This window comes from Gavialis gangeticus, unplaced genomic scaffold, assembly GCF_001723915.1.
Source record: "Gavialis gangeticus isolate Ggan-Ray unplaced genomic scaffold, GavGan_comp1, whole genome shotgun sequence".
NCBI classification, from domain to species: domain Eukaryota; kingdom Metazoa; phylum Chordata; order Crocodylia; family Gavialidae; genus Gavialis; species Gavialis gangeticus.
In genome coordinates this window covers 42,353,107-42,371,888 of record NW_017729008.1, presented here as the reverse complement: position 1 = coordinate 42,371,888, position 18,782 = coordinate 42,353,107, and the positions used below count along the sequence as shown (strand labels likewise).

The 18,782-nt window shown below is 48.4% G+C and overlaps 2 protein-coding genes across 2 annotated transcripts in view; one reads left to right on the top strand and one right to left on the bottom strand.

Moving 5' to 3' along the window:
• The window catches only part of IL15RA (interleukin 15 receptor subunit alpha), a 12,554-nt gene extending 11,901 nt beyond the window's left edge, over positions 1 to 653 (top strand). Inside the window, exon 4 of the mRNA XM_019509660.1 lies at positions 148 to 653. Within this exon, the coding sequence (XP_019365205.1) occupies positions 148 to 188 (41 nt within the window). The 3' untranslated portion in view covers positions 189 to 653. The remainder of the gene's footprint in view (positions 1 to 147) is intronic.
• The window catches only part of COPG2 (coatomer protein complex subunit gamma 2), a 770,521-nt gene that overhangs the window by 167,119 nt on the left and 584,620 nt on the right, over positions 1 to 18,782 (bottom strand). The window lies entirely within an intron of this gene.

Here is an 18,782-nt window from a genome sequence, read left to right as displayed (position 1 = left end):
ATGTTACACAAAAGTTCCAAAATGCCTCCAAGAAGCACATCTTTATTGCTTATTATTTTTTTTGGTTCTGGCCATCACAAGTATGGAGGTAATTAACTCACTGGCTGTGTGGAGGTGTAACCTCTTCTCTCTTGCATTTGTCCCCAGGTTTCACCCAGGTCATGATTCCTTCTATGGGTAAGCATTAGTCTGCTGTATGGGGGGTTGTCACTTATATGTGGGAAGGAAGAGGGTTGTCCGGGGGTTTTGTGTTGATGTTTGAGTGCCTGAAGTCAAATTTATCTGGAGCTGGGGTTGCATCTCAAGCCTCCAACGAAGCAGTACAAGGTCCGTTTGGTATTTGCATGGGAGACCTCCCAGGTAAGACGATCCAATGGACTGGAGAAAGCAGGACTGGCAATTTGATAAACCCTTCTCTCCTCCGGTTCACAAGTGAACCTGGGTCCAACCAGGGCAGGAAGGGCACAGTGCAGTCCTCGTTCAAATGGGATGGGGTGTTTCTGGCATCTTTCTATCTAGAGATGTGGCCAGGCAGCTGGACTGTTACGTGTTGGGATCACATCCGTTTGTTGATCTTACTTTTCTAAATCTGAGAAATGTTTGTTCTTTGCAGTGTTTCTACTGGTGTTGCTGATTGTAGCTGCTGGGTTATATTATGCCTGGAAAAAATACAGGTAAGTATTACTAGCATGTCCTACAAAGATGCAACACAGGCAACTTGCAGAGCGCAGGTGGCCTGACAATTCAAAGCCATGTTGGGAATTGAGACATGCTGTGCCCATTCACTTCAGTGAGAGCTGTGCCTCTCAATCCTTTAGGCAGCTTGGAAAAAGCCCAATCATCCATCATTACAGATAAGTGAGGCTGTAACTGGGACAGATCACTTGAGCAGCCAGTAAGTCCTGATAAGTGAATTTCCTTCCTGTACAAAGGGCCGTCCCAAGGCCCCAGGCATCCCAAAAGTTCTGATTGGGCATGTCTACATGCTCATTAATGCGCTTTTGGTAATGAACATTAAATTTAGTACCTCCATTGTGAGGTACTAGAGGAAGGCGCATTAGCCTATTTTAATGCGCATTAGCAAAAGTGCACATTTTCTTGGTGACACTTTAATGTGCATTAAAATCGGTTAATGTGCATTAAAGCGTACATGTAGATGTGCCCATTGCATCCTCAAACTAGGGCTTATGTGGAGTGGTGAACGGGTTACATCTGCTTACCTTCTACATAGAGGTGAGCATTGACCTGATGCCATTAAAAGGGATGGCCTTTGTTTGTAACTCTAGGTCCATCTCTTCTACTTATAATTTCCTTTTCTAACAGTAGTCTATGGTTTTTAATTTGTTTTTTGAAAAAAGACAAAGAGTCCTAGTCACAGATTATACATTATGTTGAAGAGCACTTGGGAAGGACTCAGGAGAGCAATCAGATTCACTTAAGCTGATGTGAGGATTCATTTAAAAAAAAAAGGCCAAAGACCTGATTTATTCAAAAGATCTTTGTTCTACTTCCATGGGCTGAGTTGGCATTTACCTGTATGACTAAACACTGTTGTGGAAGCATCTAAGCATTTGGGTTTGTTGGCCTCCTCATCAGGACGGGCCGATCTAGTCAGAATATTGTCAGCGCGGATGGAGGCTCCGTGTCAGGTGCCAAGACTTACATCTGCGAAACAGACGCAAATCTGGGGTAGGATTTCATTAAGCAAGCTGTAGAGGATCATCAAACCACCAGTGGCTTAGTAGGAAGTTTCATTAATTGGCAATAACTCTTATTTGTAGGATGCTGCACGTAAGAGGGAGGAGAAATTTGCAGGGTTATACTCAGGGTATCACTAGAGATAACAGGCAGAAACCTAGAAGGGAATATTTAGCCCCAATATCATCAAGCTCCCGTGAGTGAGCAAGCTCCCTAGATTGTGATGCTATCATCAGAGGGAAGTGGGGAAGCCCTGCTGTGTGTGTCATCTGAAAGTAGCCAGGATGAAACACTCTTTGATACATTACCGAGATTGGCACTTCTCGAAGGGACCATCAGTGGTATCGACTTTGCAAGTAGGTCTCCAATTTCTAAGAGCCAGATTCTCAGGAAGGCCTCTCCCCACCCCTCTGGCTCTGTAACTTTTGGTATTGTGTAGAGGCATATCTGCTTGAGACCCTCTAGTCAAGATTAAAGCTAATTACTGCACAGTAAGTGTCACTGTCTACACATGCCGATGCTTACTGCGCAGTAATTTGTGCTAATTGTGAGTAAATTTGCTACCTGCACACATTTGCAAGTAGCAAATTTATTCAAGATTACTTACTGCACAGTTGTGCACATGTAGATGCCTGACCAGCAGCACATTTGCTCCCGGTCAGACAGGCAGCAGAGGGTGGAAGATTGTTCCCTGCCCCTGGGAGCTGCCTGCTACCAGGGTGGGCTCTGCCATCAGAGCCCAGGCGGGGACAATGTCCCCCTGCCCTGGCAGAGGGAGCTCCCAGCCCCTGCTCTGCAATCAAGGGGCTGTGAGATTCTTCTCTCCCAGTGCCAGCTCCGCAGTCATGGGGCTGGTGCTGGGAGAGAAGGATCTCCCAACACCAGGCCTGTGACCACAGAACTGAGAGATAAGGATCTCCCAGCCCCACAATCATGAAGCAGAGGCTGGGAGGTCCCTGTTGCTGAGGGAGGGGGACACTGTCCTGCATGGGCTCCAGTGGTGGAGTCAGCCCCAGCAGCAGGCAGCTCCCAAGGGCAAGGAGCAATGTCCTAGCCCTGGCCAGGAGACAGCTCTCTCCTGCCCTCATGGTGCCTGCCAGCCCTTGGGCTAGCACCCAGGGGGAGCCTAGAGTTCCTACTGGCTGCTGCAGGGGCTCAGTGCAGGGCTTCAGGGAGTGGGAGCAGTCTGCTGCTAGGGGCAGTAAATCTGGTTCTGCATCCTTGCACATGTAGACGCATGAGACGCCCAAGAGATTTTACTTGGATGTGCTTTACTTTAGAGTAAACACCCAGGTTATTTGCATGTACAGACACACTCTAGGGGGTATAATCCAGAATAGCCATTCTGTACTGGAATGGCCCAAGTTGATGTTCTGTATCCCCGGTCCACGCTGAAGCATGCAGGCAGCATAGGTGAAGCCATTAGCAACGTGGTCACTCACGTTCTCTGATCCCATTAATGTTTTCTTTTGCACCTGCAGGAGGCATCAGTTTGCACTTCCTCAAGAAGACATCCCAATTAGTACATGGAGGGACATGATGGGGGCTGGACTCGATGATCCTCTGGGGTCCCTTCCAGCCCAAAGGTCTATGAATGTCTATGAAATCATAGAACAACGGGAAGAAATGCCCCCAGAAGACCATCAAAACGACCTAGAACACCCGACCGAAAGGACAGAGATGATGGCATCTTGTATGACACCCACTGGCTGAGGCCCTTAACAAAATCATTGTTATCCACTAACTTGAAAGGGGGAAGTATCCTTGGTGCTTTGAAGACATGAACTCTACCTGCATTAGGCTCTCACTGGTCAGTCACCACATGCCATCCACTCAACTCCTGACTGAAAATACAGCTTTATTTTTAAACAGTGGCAAGTATTTGCAAGACCTGGCTTCTCATCTTGCCATCATGGTGAAAGGGTGGGAGAAGCCCTACAAATATTCTGTATGGCTGCTCTGTTTGCTGCCCTTCAACCTGAGCTCAGAATCTACTAATTCTCCTGTAAGAGATCACTTAGATATTCTGGACACATCTTTTCATTCTTATTTTACTGCACTGATGCTTTCAAAGAGAAAAAGAAACAAATCTGTGGAGGGTTCAGAAGTGTCTCAGGTGGTCTGTTATATACCATGGAAAGAAGGAAGGAGAGAAGAAGTGACTGGTGAACCGGTAGGAAAGAACACAGTCCAAATAAAGAGAAGAGAAAGGTGAGTTGCAATACAGCTATTATGTAGACTCACTAGCGTAACTGGGATGGAGCTACTAGGGAAGCCATGCTGGCTGTAGCAGCATAGTCCCGCTGGTGGCCTGACAGCAGCTAAAAGTCACTGCTGTCCCTTTTGACCAGCTGTGTTATCACACCTCTTCATAGGCTTGATTTATACAGAAGCTCAGTCCTGCAGTCCCAGCCAACAGCAACCAGTGTTGAGGATGGTTTGCGCTTCTAAAAAAAAAACCTTTATACATGCAGGATTTTATGTATTGTGGACGTGTCTACACGTGCATTTAAGTGTGCCAAAATTTAATGCACATTAGCTTAATGCACATTAAGCGGGTTTAGGCAGGCATCTACACATGCAGGTGTTCAAGTGTATTAACGCTGTGTGTGGACTGACTTGGGGCTAAAGTTAGTCCCAGGTCAGTCCACATGTAGTATTAATGCGCTTTAACGCATTTACACTTATGTTAATGCGCTTTAACTATTCGCCCTTAAATTTGACATTTGCATTTGCAGGTATCGAATTTAGTTGCGAATAGCCTAAATTCACCATTTTTACTGCGCATTAAGGGCATGCATATGTAGATGCGTGCCCTTAATACTCATAAACTTAAGCTAATGTGGATTAAAGCATCACATGTAGACGCAACCTGTAATTCCTTACTGCGTCCATTTGGATTTTTTAAAAGTAACTTCATTTGCACATTTAAAATAAGGAAGAAAAAGACATCTCCTGCAATAAATGCAAGGTAGTTTGAAAAAGGTGAGAATGGAGGTTGACCCAGACAATAAAGGAAGTTTACCGACTAGTGACAGGTCTGTGAATGGGGGAAGCAGCCTCTCTCTGAAAACACTGCTAGGTCATTTAAAGCTAGACTGGACAAGGTCCTGGGAGATGGATCCTGAGGAGGGAAAGGAGATGAGCTTACACTTCAGCTTACTCATTCTCTTCCTTATCTCTAGAAGGACAAGAATGGAGGCTTAGGGGGTGAAGAAACTGTGTACATGAGGTGGGCTTAGGTGATGGTACGTCACAATCCACTTCATTTATTCTCTCAGTGAGACAGGGGAGTTATGTTATCTGGGGAATCATAGAAAATTAGGGTTGGAAGGGACCTCAGGAGGGAAGATGCTTTATAGCTTGTTCCCTTTAGTTATGAAGAAGGTCACTTTTGGTGAGTAAGGCAGATCAGAGGATGGGGCACGAGGTCTCTGGGTCAGGCGGTGCTGCCCCAGTAAAGCACCAGCAAGTCATCTCCCCTCGTACCTTCCAAGTGCCCTGAAGAAGGGCATCCAGTCTGATCACCCATCCCTGGTGCAACTCCTCAGTGACCTTGCAGAAGTTCATGGGCAGACCAACCCCTTGATTAAAGCAGTCTTCTCTTTCATCCAGCAGTTGACCAGCTGCCTTCTTGCCCCCGTCTCGCTCCTCTTGGATCTCTGACCTCTGCCCTTTGTTCTTTCAGGTGGCGTTAGCTTATGAAGTGAAATGTCTTGGGGGGTGGAGGGGAAAAGATATTCTCCAATTGCTACCAGCAACGTCCTGATCTTCAGGAGGAAGAGGACCTGCTGGAGCCACATCTGGCGATCTGGGGTCAGCCACAACACTTTGCTCAGGGATCTTGCACAGGCACTTTACAGCCTGATCCCAGATGTTTGCACAGGGCAGGTCTTTCCAGAAGACTGATTTCCCCTCAGATGACAGCAACGCCACCTCGTCCTATTACAGAGGTGACCAGAGGCTGGGCAGTGCAACACGAGGAGTTCATATTTCCCATTTCAGTGCCCGTCACGGCGACCAGGCCTTTTCCTCACGCTGTGCAATATAAACAGAGTGCTTTGAACATAAGCTAATAAATGTTTTTATACACAAGGGATCAGCCCCTGTTAGTCTTTGCCCTTTTCTGGCATCTCTCGGGAGAATTTTTCACTCAGCGTGGAATTAAAGCGTTGCCCCCAGGCGTGGTGGAAGCAGAGCGTTTAGCCCGATTCACAAAGGCATTGGACACATGCTTGGAGGAAAGGGGCATCAGGAGCTATTGAGCATAGGAGTGAGGGGCACGGCCTCATAATCAGCCCTTCCTGGACCTTCAATGCTGGAGGCTGCCAGGGAGAGAGAAACAGTGGAAAAACCCTGGACATCCCCAGGTCACTCTCCCTTCCAGCCTCCACTCTCTGCCCCTATGTGACACATAAGACCGGGCAAGATGGACCCTATGGTCTGACCCAGTCAATGGCAGCTCTTACGTTCTCATTGGAAATAATGGGCTAACTCAGCAGACAGGCGCGCAGGACATGCCAACTCAGTTCAAAAGCAAGCATTAGAGTTAATCATGTGCTCCTGTCAGACACCGAGCCCAAGGGTGACAGTCACCAGGAACAGCTAAGAGCAGCATCTGTCCAGTACATCCCTCTGCATCTGTACCTTGTCCCAACAGCTGTCTACTCAGTTGATCTAATAAAAAGTATATCTACCCAAAGAACCTGGCCTGTCTACAACCAGCAGCATTTGCACCATGGTAGTTGTACAGACACAGGTCTGCCCTGGAAGCCCCTACCCTACTGCACTGCACCCCTGGAAAGCAGGGTTCAGACCAGTACGTGCCTGGTGGGCGCTCCAGTTCACCGTGGTGCAGTATGCCTCTGTTAGGGGCTGGTGTGGATGTGACTACCTAAAGATGTAGTTATGTTGCCACTGATTTCCCTGCGGCCAACCAGGGCATAGCTCATTTGGCAAAGATACTGCTGGTGCAGTCCAAGCTCAGTCAGAGCAATGATCATCAGCATATTTTACAAATGAAGAGCAAGGGCTAAGTCCTCTTCCAGCCACGAGGTCTTCTTCTGCTTGTGTCCCTGCACCATGTTTGACCATTTTGTTACACATGCTTGTGCTCTTTATTGTATTTTGCAAGATCTTTCACTGTACGTGTGCCTTTGAGCAGCTGGCATTGCAGCGGGTGTTGCATAGTCTGAGGGGCTGTGCCGCCGTCACGGGTGGTTGAAGCAATGGGATAGCCCCACTTCTTCATTAGCTCCTTGGAGCGTCCGACTCCGGTGCACAGGCGGTTGAGACATCCCCACCTTTGCCGTAGTTCGTCAGCTCCTGGCAATGAGAACTCGCCTGCTGGAATAGCTATTTTTCCACTTTCAGGTATTTTCCTCAGACTCTTGTTCCACATCTGTAGTCGCGTCTCCTTGGGTGTGGCATCAAGAGGCTGGGTGCTGGTGATTTCAGGCGCTCGTACACTGCGGCATGGTTGTACGCTGGGTGTCTCACATCTTCAGTTTGTCTTGATTGTCCTATTCTGCTGACCATGGCTGTTCTGATGTCAGATGGACCGATGCCAGCCAGCCGGTATGCACTGCTTAGGCTAGCAGGCTTCAGACATTTCGTGATGCATTGACAACTAACATTCACAACGGGATCAAGGTGCTTAGCATGTACGGATCTCCCCCACGCAGGGCATGCACGCTCGGCAGAGGAGAAGCTGAGAGCTAGAGCAGTGGTTCGGAGGGTTGAGGGGCTAGCTCCCCATTTCGAGTCGGTGAACTTATAGCAACTGTTATTACGACTGCTCGCCTTTGCTTTTGTCTTCACAATGTGTTCTTTGTACGAGAGAGCTTGATCGAGGGCGACTCCAAGGTAAACTGGGTTTGGACAGTGGGATAGTGGAGTCCCGGACCGTGTAATGTTGGCCTCACGGTTTTTCAGATGGAAGGCACATACTTGTGTTTTCACTGGGTTGTCGCGTAATTGGTCTTCAATGTAGTATGAGGTTAGGGCGTTTAGTGCCTCGCTTAGGGATTTTTCAACATGGTCAAAGCCAGTGTTTTGGGCTGTTACGCACAGGTCGTTTGCATAGATTAAACGAGCTGTACAGTGGGTGTCTTGTGTCTTCAGTTTGTCTCGATCGTTATATCCCGCCTCTAGCAAGGAGGTGTCTTAGTGGTACTTAGACATCACCCCTTTTGCAGCAGGTGAGATAAAGACTATGGTTTCTCAGTCTGTCTGAGGTCTCCTTGCATTGTCGTGTTGCATATTTGGAGTTGCACATGTCAGCCAGAGGGTTGGAGGTGGTAGGTTCCTTGGAGAGGATGTCATGTTTTACAGACACTTAGGAAGAAGAGGTCACTGGGAACAAAAGATACCACCAAAAATATGCTTGCCTCAGTAGTACTCAGGCACCTACGTGCAATCCTGTTCCACCCACTCCTAGTCTCCAAAACACCACGAACATAGAAACTGGCTGAGTTGTCATCTACCTCCTCGTTGCTTTGGATGAATTAGTCATACAACTCAGACACTGTTGACTTGCGTCTATTTACTGTGCTACCTGGTGGCCTTTAAGCTCTTCACAGTGGTGATGTCATCGCCTTAAAATGACTGAAACAATATGCCAAAACCACATACACTAAATAAATAGCTCGGAGGAAGGTGTGTTACACAAATAGATGTGTTAGCAGCTCGTCAGGGACCCAAGCAGCCTGAAGTAGGATTGCATTTAGACGCCCAAGTGCCACTACGATGCCTAATAGAAGGGACAAGAATCCAGCCTGAAACATGCAACGGGGCATTGGCTGGGCCAGTAGACAGCAGCTCCAGACCAGGAGACGGTGCCTTTCTCATGTTGGATAAAGAAGACTGAAGAGGCTGGGAGCAAACTTCCCCATGTTCAGATCTCGAGCTTGGCTTCAAACCCGCTGATCATGGAAAATACTGAATGCGGCGTGCAAGTTGAATGATTTCCAAGACCGCAGGAGCAAGTGAAGGCATCTCCCATGTCTGGAGTCTTAATTTAGTCAGACAGGTACGAGCCAAGTTGGTTACTGTGTTTCTTTTGAAGTGTGGCAGCATGCCCCACCTAACGAGGCAGTACCAACATGCATCAACCTAACCCAGCTCTAGGCATTGGTGCGTGTGCCACCAGAGTTGCTGAAATACATCTGGGACAACCTTCACCCAACAAATTAACCAAGGTGACAAACAGGCAGGTACTTCCCTCCTCCTACGTTCAGACCAGGGGAGGTGGAAAGGAAAAGCCCCTTTCATGGAAGACTCCCAGCCTTACCTGTCTGCAACCTCCCAATTCGATCATACTGATGATGGACTTTGTCTTCCTTTTCTAGCAGCCCTCACCAAGCAGGTCCCAGGTTGTCCAGGGCAGTGGTCTCCAAAGTGGGGTGCGTGCAAGATGATCCATTGGGGTGCAAGAAGAAAATATTAGAACTTTTATTTATATTTATATAAATATACAGATATTGGGGTGCATGCTCAAAAATCTTTTACTGATAGGGGGGCGCGATCAAAAAGGTTTGGAGACCACTGGTCTAGGGCACTGGTTCTCAACCTTTTTAGACTTGAGGCACCCCTTGGAAAATGCCAGCTCTTAGTTTTCATGTGGTTTATGATGACAGAAAAGATAATAGAGCAATTCTTCTGTTGCAAAGAACTCAGGAAGCCCTCAACAGGGCAGAATGTTTTTATGTGATGGATTTCTATTTGAAATCTCTGGGTCTGTCATCTGAATTATGTTTGCCCACCCAACAGTGCTAACATTGCAGGGCACCCTTGAAAGATTCTCAAGGCACCCCTTGTACATACATCGCTTTGCTAATATTTATGGAGTGGACCCTCCAAAGACTGCTAATCTATGAGGTCCAGGGAAAAGTGCATTTCTTCCCCATTAGCTTGAGGCACCTGCAAGGACAAAAAATAGAAGCTGCTTTTTAGAGGTACTTGCGTATTTGGTGATATTGCATTAAGTAAAAAAAACAAAGAAACGAAGGAAGCCACTGGGTTTAATCATCACTTCTGCAGAACACTGTAACTGGATTTTATCATTGCTGGGAATGGCTTGGGGGTGTGTTAAAATCAGATATCACAAGAGTTTCAAGGGCTTAAGAGGTTTAATCTTTTGCTGCAGAACCAGACTGTGTGCAAAAGTGGCAGAAGCTGGCAATGGGAGGCTTTGGCTGCATCTGACTATTACTCCCAAAGGCTTGTTCTGTTTTGTGGATAGAAAAATCAACCCAAATATTATTCATGCTGAAACAACATTGTAGGAACTCCTTGGGGTGCTGCTGAGTGAACCTTAATGCTTCCCATAATGGATGCATTTCTGAAAAAAAGGGTTGATGCTGTTCCCTGGCTCCAGCCAGTCTCCAGGCAGCCTCAGCCTGCTCTTCAATCAGGACCACCATCTGTTGAAAATCCTCACTGCATAAATAGGAAATTCAAGTTCTCTGCTTGTATAAATAGGTGTGGCTTCACTAACTTCCCAGCGCTTGCATATTCAAAAAATTTAACCCAGTGCTACAAAACTGCCTGGTGTCAACACGTTTCGCAATCAGACCTAGACAGGTTACAGGGGTGGGCGGATGAGAATAGGATGGGATCCAACACCAACAAGTGCAAGGTGCTGCACCTGGGGAGGAACAACCGGCATCATCCCTACAGGCTGGGGAAATCCCTTCTTGTCAGTGCAGAGGCAGAAAAGGATCTTGGAGTCATCATTGATGCCAAGATGAACATGGGCCGGCAGTGTGGGGAGGCAGTTAGGAAGGCCAACCGCACCTTGTCGTGCATCCACAGATGCATCTCGAGCAGGTCCAGGGAGGCGATCCTCCCCCTCTATGCGGCACTGGTCAGGCCACAGCTGGAGGACTGCATCCAGTTCTGGGCACTGCACTTCAGGAGGGATGTGGACAGCATGGAGAGGGTCCAGAGGAGGCCACTCGCGTGATCAGGGGACTGCAGGGCAGGCCCTATGAGGAGAGGCGACGGGCCCTGAACCTGTTCAGCCTCCACAAGAGAAGGCTGAGGGGGGATCTAGTGGCCTGTTACAAACTAGTCAGGGGGGATCAGCAGGCACTGGGGGAGTCCCTGTTCCCCCGAGCACTGCCAGGAGTGACCAGGAATAACGGTCACAAGGTGGCAGAGGGGAGATTCAGGCTAGACATCAGGAGGCGCGACTTCATGGTCAGGGCGGCTAGGATCTGGAACCAGCTTCCAAGAGAAGTGGTGCTGGCTCCTGGCCTGGGCGTCTTTAAGAGGAGGCTGGATGTACACCTTGCTGGAGTCGTTTGACCCCAGTACTCTTTGCTGCCATGGCACGGGGTGGGACTCGATGATCTGCTCAGGTCCCTTCCGACCGTAGAAATTATGAAACTATGAAACATTAGGAAAGGAGAGGGGGGCAGAAAAAAAAATCAAGCAGCATCCCCTTCTCCTCTTTGTTCACTTGGAAAAGTAGAAATCACAATGCTTGGATAGTGAGAGGTAAGGAGAAGCTACCTGAGTGACACTTTTGCCACCAAACTCCTGCTTGATTGGTGTCTGATTCTCCGAAGGCATTGAATTGTGAACACTGTTAGGTGCCCGTGTGTTCTTGCCTGCATCCTCTTAAGCAGGGATGCTCAACTCTAGTCTGTGATGCCGTGTCCTCAGGCCCACAGGGCTCCCCATGGGGCTGGAAATTTGGTGATGAGAGAGCAATGGCACTGCTCCCCTGCTGCCCTCTCTCTGGACCCACCGGGGACCCTGGACCCTGTGTGCTGGATGTGGCAATGATCCCAGCACACGGGGCTGGGCAGGGGTGCCGCCAGCCCACCGGAACCCAATCCCAGCATGCAATGGGAAGGAGAGGATGGTGCCAACCCTCCAGACCCAATCCCAGCATGCAATGGGAAGGAGGGGGTGATGCCAATCCCCCAGGACCCAATCCCAGCACGTAGGCAGTAGGAAGAGATGGTGCCGGGCCCCCAGTACCTAATCCCTGTGCATGGGATAGGAAGGGAGTGATGCCAGGCTCCACAGCCTGATTTGGCCCACCTATCTGGCCCATGCCAGAGCACTGCTGCTCATTCATTCACTTTGCTGTTGAGAGAAGGGGGAAATGCCGGGATCCAGGGATTAACCTTCCCCTTGGTGGGGTGCAGTTGTTGCCAACCTGTATTTGATCTGATGTGCAGGGACTGTCCCCCCCTGACCATTGATCCAGTTGCTCCTTGACAATGAGTAGATGCTCTGAGACTGGGAAATGCATCTTACCTTGTGTTAATTGCTGCATAATGCAACAGCGTGATAAGCAAGGCCTTTCCCTCTCTTGATGTTTCCTACTGGGAAGTTGACCTGCAGGGTGAGTTGACCTGCCACGTGCCTAGGCCAAAACAAACCTTGGCCAGAAGTTTTGTATCTCACGGTGCTGTGCTGGGCCCCTGGACTCTATTTCTGTCTCCTCTGCTGCAGCAGAGCCACCAGGTCTGAGTTTCGGTCACTGTTGCACAGCTGGCATGCAGCCACGGTTTTGCCACTGCAAAATCCAGCCATGGATGCAGTCCGGCCCCTCTGAATTCTAGCCCCAGCAGTGTGCAAACAACACCAGTGGCTCTTGGACCAACAGGAGGAGAAGGGGGGCAGCTGGGATCCCAGGCAAGGCCGCAGTAGGGGAAAGGACCTCTGGTCAGATCACTGTCTGACTGTGCCCTGCAGCTGCCAGCTGGTTCTGCAAAACTCGGCCTTTCAGGACAGATTTCTCACTGCAACAAAGCTCTGATCCTCATTGAGACAGTCTCTGCTGCAGAACAATAAGGATAAGAGGAGACAGGAGTTCCCTCTTCCTCCTTCACCTGCAGGAAACAGCCCTCCTTCTTCCTTCCCATACCTTTGGTATGAGCAAAGAAAAATTCTGAGTGCCCCATGGACGTGAACTTGTGACCTTAGAAACACTTGCTTCTTTGGAAGATACAGATCATTCCCCATTTTTCCCCGCTCAGGTTTTTAAAGTCTTTTGTTCCTCCTGTTATGCATCTGCATTCAACAATTTCCTTTCACTGCTCCACAACTTTTGCATTAGTTGCATTCGCCGTGCATTGGAAATGTGGGTGTTCATTCATCATTCAGCATCTCAAAGAAGTCAGGAAAAGGCTCACCTTCACTGCATGGATTCACTGACCATGCACTCTAATAAGGCCCCTGCCACATGCTACATTTATGATGTGAGTAACCAGTTAGCCTTGTCTTGAGTTGTTACCCAGCCATGTGCAATTAATGATGTGATTTAAAAAAGAACAAGCCACAAAGTTATTCAACAAAAAATGTGTAGTAACTTCGTGGCTGGATCCTATTGTGCCATTAATTGAACATGCGGTCAGGCACCATGCACCCCCATGGCTGGGAGCCCCATCAGCTGATCCCTGCTGTCAGCTGACCCCAGCCACCAGGTGACAGGGCTCCCAGATTGCTGCTTGCTGGTGCAGGGGAAGCCCAGGATCACAAGTGCAAGTGTGTCATGGCAGGAAGTGCGATTGTAGGGATCACACATCAGATGCCTTGACTTGGTACCTTGACTTACAGATGTGTCAGGGGCCTAAAAGGATCCAAATTTAGTGCTGTGTTCAAATCCTCACATCAGGCGGGATAAGAGCTTTGCATTATATCCCATACAGATCAACATCCGCATGGTTGTAATTATGAGTAGAGCTTTATACGCAAGCACGTACACTATCCACAGGTAGTTGTTGGTCTCAGAATAGGACCACAGCACATTCCTGATTCTGCCAATTTAGTTGCATCTTTCCACAGAGCTCTCCCTCTCTGCTGGTTCTAAACATTCAGCAGGTCTAATCGGCCCACCTTCTCCTGTCCATGCTCATGGCTCTCCTTCATGCTCAGAGAACATTGAGCAGCACATAGCGAACAGCTCCAAGAGGACGGATACCCACAGGTATTCCTTAAACATGCAACCTCCTTTATCTACCTGTTGTTCTTCCAAAAACGTATTCCACTGTCAGTCTGCAGCTAATTGGGATATAGTGAAACAGTGTCCTCTTCCATCCAAGGGTCCAGCAAAAAGCTTTCTTAAGCTTGGGAAGTAGAGGATGAACTGGGTTTTCCAGAACGAGTGAAGGAAGGGACACGCCATGAACATCCAGGGGGAACAGAAGTTGTATTCCTTACTGCAGGAAAGGTCCAGAGTTTCTAAGGATCCTGGTGCCATAAACCCTTCCAGACTAGCTTATGTCAATACTGGCACACCTTCCCTGGAGAACAGCCAGGTCCTGCAGCAGAAATATCCCTTTCTGGTGATGAACTCCAAGCTGGCCAACATGGACAAAGAATAGGCACAGTGCATCTCATTAGCCATCATATAATTTGTGAACCTCAGTTGTTCCAGTTCAACAATAAATTGTTTGCATATTTCCTTAATTAGGGTCCAGAGGGACAACATTTTCTTGATAGCAGTGCATGCCTCCAGTATAAAAACCCAAAAGCCAGGCTAGCTCCTAACCAGTACCAACGAGATGTGGCAGCCATGGGTTGGCACACATTTCTAGGATAGCAGCATCTTGCAGTTCTACCATCCCTGCTATCTCACAGTAGCCGGAGAAACCTGGACAGCTGCTGGAAGAAATGAGCTAGGTGTAGCCTGGGTTCAGTTTCAACCTCCACCCCCCTCCTTTGATTCCCGTTCCACCAAAATATTACAGCTAACTGCCTGTGGGGAGGGCAGTGGCATTTCTATTCAGGCAGTGCTGAAGGAGTCAGTTGACTTCATGGCTCATTGTCATCTCCCTGGTTCCTGCTAATCTGTCTCCACATACGTGAATAACCCTCTCTCCTTTTTAATAGCCTTGATGTTGCACTATTCAAACCATCCTTTCCTCTTCAATGTTGCTGTCTGTTAGCCATTCCGGATGTCTCCCTCTCTCATTTCACAGCCCTGCTGACTCGTTTTACTTTAGCTATAAAGCTTAACTCATGCATGGTACTAGTAACTCAGGTGCAGAAATGACCAACAGTTATGCATTGGAGACACTGTCAAGATGCTCAGGAAGGCTCGATTTTGTTTTATGAATCTGACCACACTTAACTCGATAATGATTACAGGACAAATTACACGCTATCTTTTGGATATTTTGACTATATTTTGCAGAGTTGTGTTTTTTAAACACCATCTATAATCTAGCAAATTAGTGCACATGCTTTTGCTTTGATCTTAAGCTAAATAATGTAGTGCCGCCCCCTGACTATCAGTAAAGCATCTAGTTCCTTTTTAACTAGAGAAAAATATGCCACACCATCTGCACCCCACTTTTCAAAAGCCTCATCCCATTTTGTTGTTCTGTGACTTCCGCTCTGTCCATAGCAGCCTGTGGTCATTCGTCCCTGCGAGCCCACTAGGCTTGCCAACATTTCCCGGTGACTTTTGACAGAGCTGCCAGCTCCAGAAAATGCAGGTGTGGGTAAAAGCAGGAGGAATTGTGGGAACTATTTCATACAAAAATAAAACCCTGGGACTACATCAGCTCCTGGTAGGTGTCCAACCACATGCGGTGGGGGAAATGGCCCAGAATGCAGGCATAAGCACAGGGCTGTTTTCATGAGACCACCGAGAGCTTGCCCAGAAATCCTGCTTCTGACCTAAGAGAAACACTGGTTTTTGCCAAGGATGATGCGGAGGCATGTGTGAATGCTCATAAAGCTACCCCAAACCTGCGACAGCTTCCCAGCCCAGATATGCACTCCTACAGCCCTGCCTGAGGTCCCTGGGAAGGTAAATGGAGCGTGGTCATGCTGACAGGCAGTGGGCAGTGTCTGGCAGCCTGAGCACCTGTGTTATTAGAAAATGAGATAAGGCCTCCGTTCACACAGGAATGCTCTTTTCCGTGGCACTCCTCACTCTTGGCCCCGTGGGCCCCATTCCAGCATCCACAGCTCAGTGCCAATGGGCATCGTGCCTCGTACCAGTCCAGGGTCTAGCTGCCAACCAGCAATGCCCCATCTAGAGTGTTTGCCCCGCCCTAGCTCTTCAAACAGTAAGAAGCCAAGTCCTAGAAGCCAGCGCTAGCTCCCTCCCTGGCTACCCCTCTACCACCCTCGCAGATCCAGCAACTTGCATTTAGCTCAATACTCTCTGCAGAAGTGTTGATAAGCACTTTTGCTTTCAACACTTCCTGCCCTCTGCCTTGGGGCAGGCAGGTAGATGGCAGCGCCTCCCAAAGCACGTTGTCATCTAGACACTGGCCAGCCTTGGTGGATACTGAGCTGGGCAGGCTGTATGGCAGATAGGCTTTAAGGCCAAGGGTCCTGGAGCAACATCCAGCTCTTATATGGGAAGTGCTATGGATCTTTTAATCCCAGCGCCACCACGAGCCCATGGCATGCTCCCCTGGAGTGGGGCTCAGCCCAGCCAGCTCTCAGTGCCAGGCCAGGGGGTTCATGCGAGTAAGCTTCATTTTCCCATTTTACCCAGCTGTGTGAGCAGCCTTGTTCTGAGTGCCAAGGTCCCAAGGATGCCAGCTTGAAGGGCAACACTGCACAAGACTAGGCCACTTGTTTAGGAGTTAGGTGACTAATTTTATGTGCCTACTTTTGAAGAGGTTGGGATCTGTCTCCTGTTGATAGACATGGCCAGGCTCAGGGTGCCGGACGCACACAGGACTGGAAGGGAACGCCTGGGCCTTTCAAGTCCAGACCCCTACAAACATAGGCAAGCATGGGATAGACCGGGGCATCCAAATTCAGCCAGCCAGTGACTGTGCACTTCTAGGGCACACCCCTATAGTGGCACCCCCCACCTGGCAGAGTTGTGCTTGGCAGGACTCAAGCAAGCTACAGGAACCTGACTTAGTAGGAGGAGGAATAAATAAGACGGTGTCAGTAAAAGGATCCAAACAGCTTTCCGTACCCAGCGAGGATGGTGCCACGCAGATGCAGAACCTCGCATCAGCTCCTCTGGTTATTTTGCAGGGCGGTCGCTGAAATAGGTGATGCATGGGGAAGGGGTGTGCGTATGTGTGGGTATGCTCATGTGCACACATGTACAGGAGGGTGGGTATCATTCCAAGTCTTCATTGGCCCTTGGTTGGCACGACTCACATAACATACCCCTTTTAGGCATGTCTCTGCCCAGCTCATGCTGACACCACTCCAACTTGCATTTATATGTATTACTAATCGCTCCAACATCATCCCTTGGGGAGGGGACAGTCTACCCCCTGCAAGGACTGACATGCTACCTGCCATCAGAAACATGGTACTGAATGACATGTAAGCCCTGGGACATGGGGAGGCACATATGAACATACCCTCAGACAGCAAGTCATGCAAACAGCCCCCCTTGCCATACAGCCTTTGTAACAATTCCCCATGAGCTCAGCACCCCAGCTGCAGAGAGTGTGGATGAAAGGACCGGAATCCGTAATCCCCAGGAGGGAACAGGATGCCTTCTGAATACGCTCCCAGCTGTGTTGCTAGTTGTATTTGTTTCAGATTTGAATGAACTCACCCACGCATAGTAAAACAGGGATTCCCCTGCTTGGCAATCACAAAGCCTAAGAGCAACAATGGAGACCACTGCACCATGGTGACAGAGAAGCAAACAAGAGTGACAGATGAATCACATGGGGGCACTTCACAAATCCTGGCGGTGAAACAAAATGCAACGCTGCCCTTTATACTTCAGGGGAGCAGCTGCTAAAAAGTCAATCTCAATGTGTGTCCGTTCTACGCCGTGGTTGAAATGACCTCCCTTTCTGGCCATAGACATTTCATTTCAAATTGCTGCTATGTTACAGAGAAACAAGACAAGTACATTGCTTTTAAAAATATATTTGTACATCCCATGCACAGTAGGCACAGTTCTTATTCCCTCTTTATTACCCCCCCTACCACAGAGGGTCAACACAGGAAGATTTTTTTTTTTTAAGCAAGCACTAGGGACCAAGATCACATTAAGTTATTTGGTTATAAGTGACACTTTTGTGTCTAAGAGCACAGGTAGATGTTATATTTATGGTGCAATTCATAGGTTGATCATGCAATAAACTGCAACATGCCAATATTCAGCCAATTTATGGCATGATAAAAATGACAAACCAGCCACAAAGATGCTCCCCATTTAATGTGGATCATCTTCGTGGTTGGCTTCTGTGATGCTTTACACTGAATATGTGATATATGTGCTGGACCCAGGGCTGTCCCCTGCCTGAGCTGGATACATAGAATCACAGAAAATGTGGGTTGAAGGGACCTCAGGAGGGCACATTAGTCCAACCCCCTGCTCAAAGCAGGACCAGCCCCAACTACATCATCCCAGCCAGGGCTTTGTCTAGCTAAACCTCCAAGGATGGAGACTGCACCACCTCATTGGGTAACCTGTTCCAGTGTTTTATTACCCTCCTTGTGAGAAAGTTTTTCCTAATATCCAACCTAAACTTCCCTTGCTGCAACTTGAGCCCATTGCTCCTTGCTCTGTTGTCTGCTCCCTCTAAGAACAGTCCAGCTCCATCCTCTTTGCAGCCCCCCTGCAGGGAGTTGAAGGATGCTATTAAGTCTCCACCCAGTCTTCTCCAGATTAAATAAGACCAGTTCCCTCAGCCTCTCCTCACAAGTCATGTCCTCCAGCCCCACTAACCATTTTCACTGCCCTCCGCTGGAGTCTCTCCAGTTTGTCCGCAGTGTCTGTAGTACAGGGCCCAAAACTGGACCCAGGACTCCAGATGTGGCCTCACCAGTGCCAAATAGAGGGGAAGAATCACTGCCTTTCACTTGCTGGTGTGGAAGAAATCAAACTTCACATTGTGGTTGAATCAGAACTGACAGAGCCAGCTTTGCTTTATTTAGGGCTATACTGTGATCACAGGGAGAATTCCATACAGCAAGGGGAAGCACCCACTTGTCTGTTTCAAAGGATTTCTCCGACTCTCTAAGGTTACAAGCGTATTTATACTTAAGACAGAGAAAGACATAAAAAAATATACCTTGGAGAAACAAAACAATAGTAAATTACACAGAAACTTAGAAAGTTTTACTTAAACAAACTATCTATGTATAGGGCAATATATCAAGATAACCCAAGG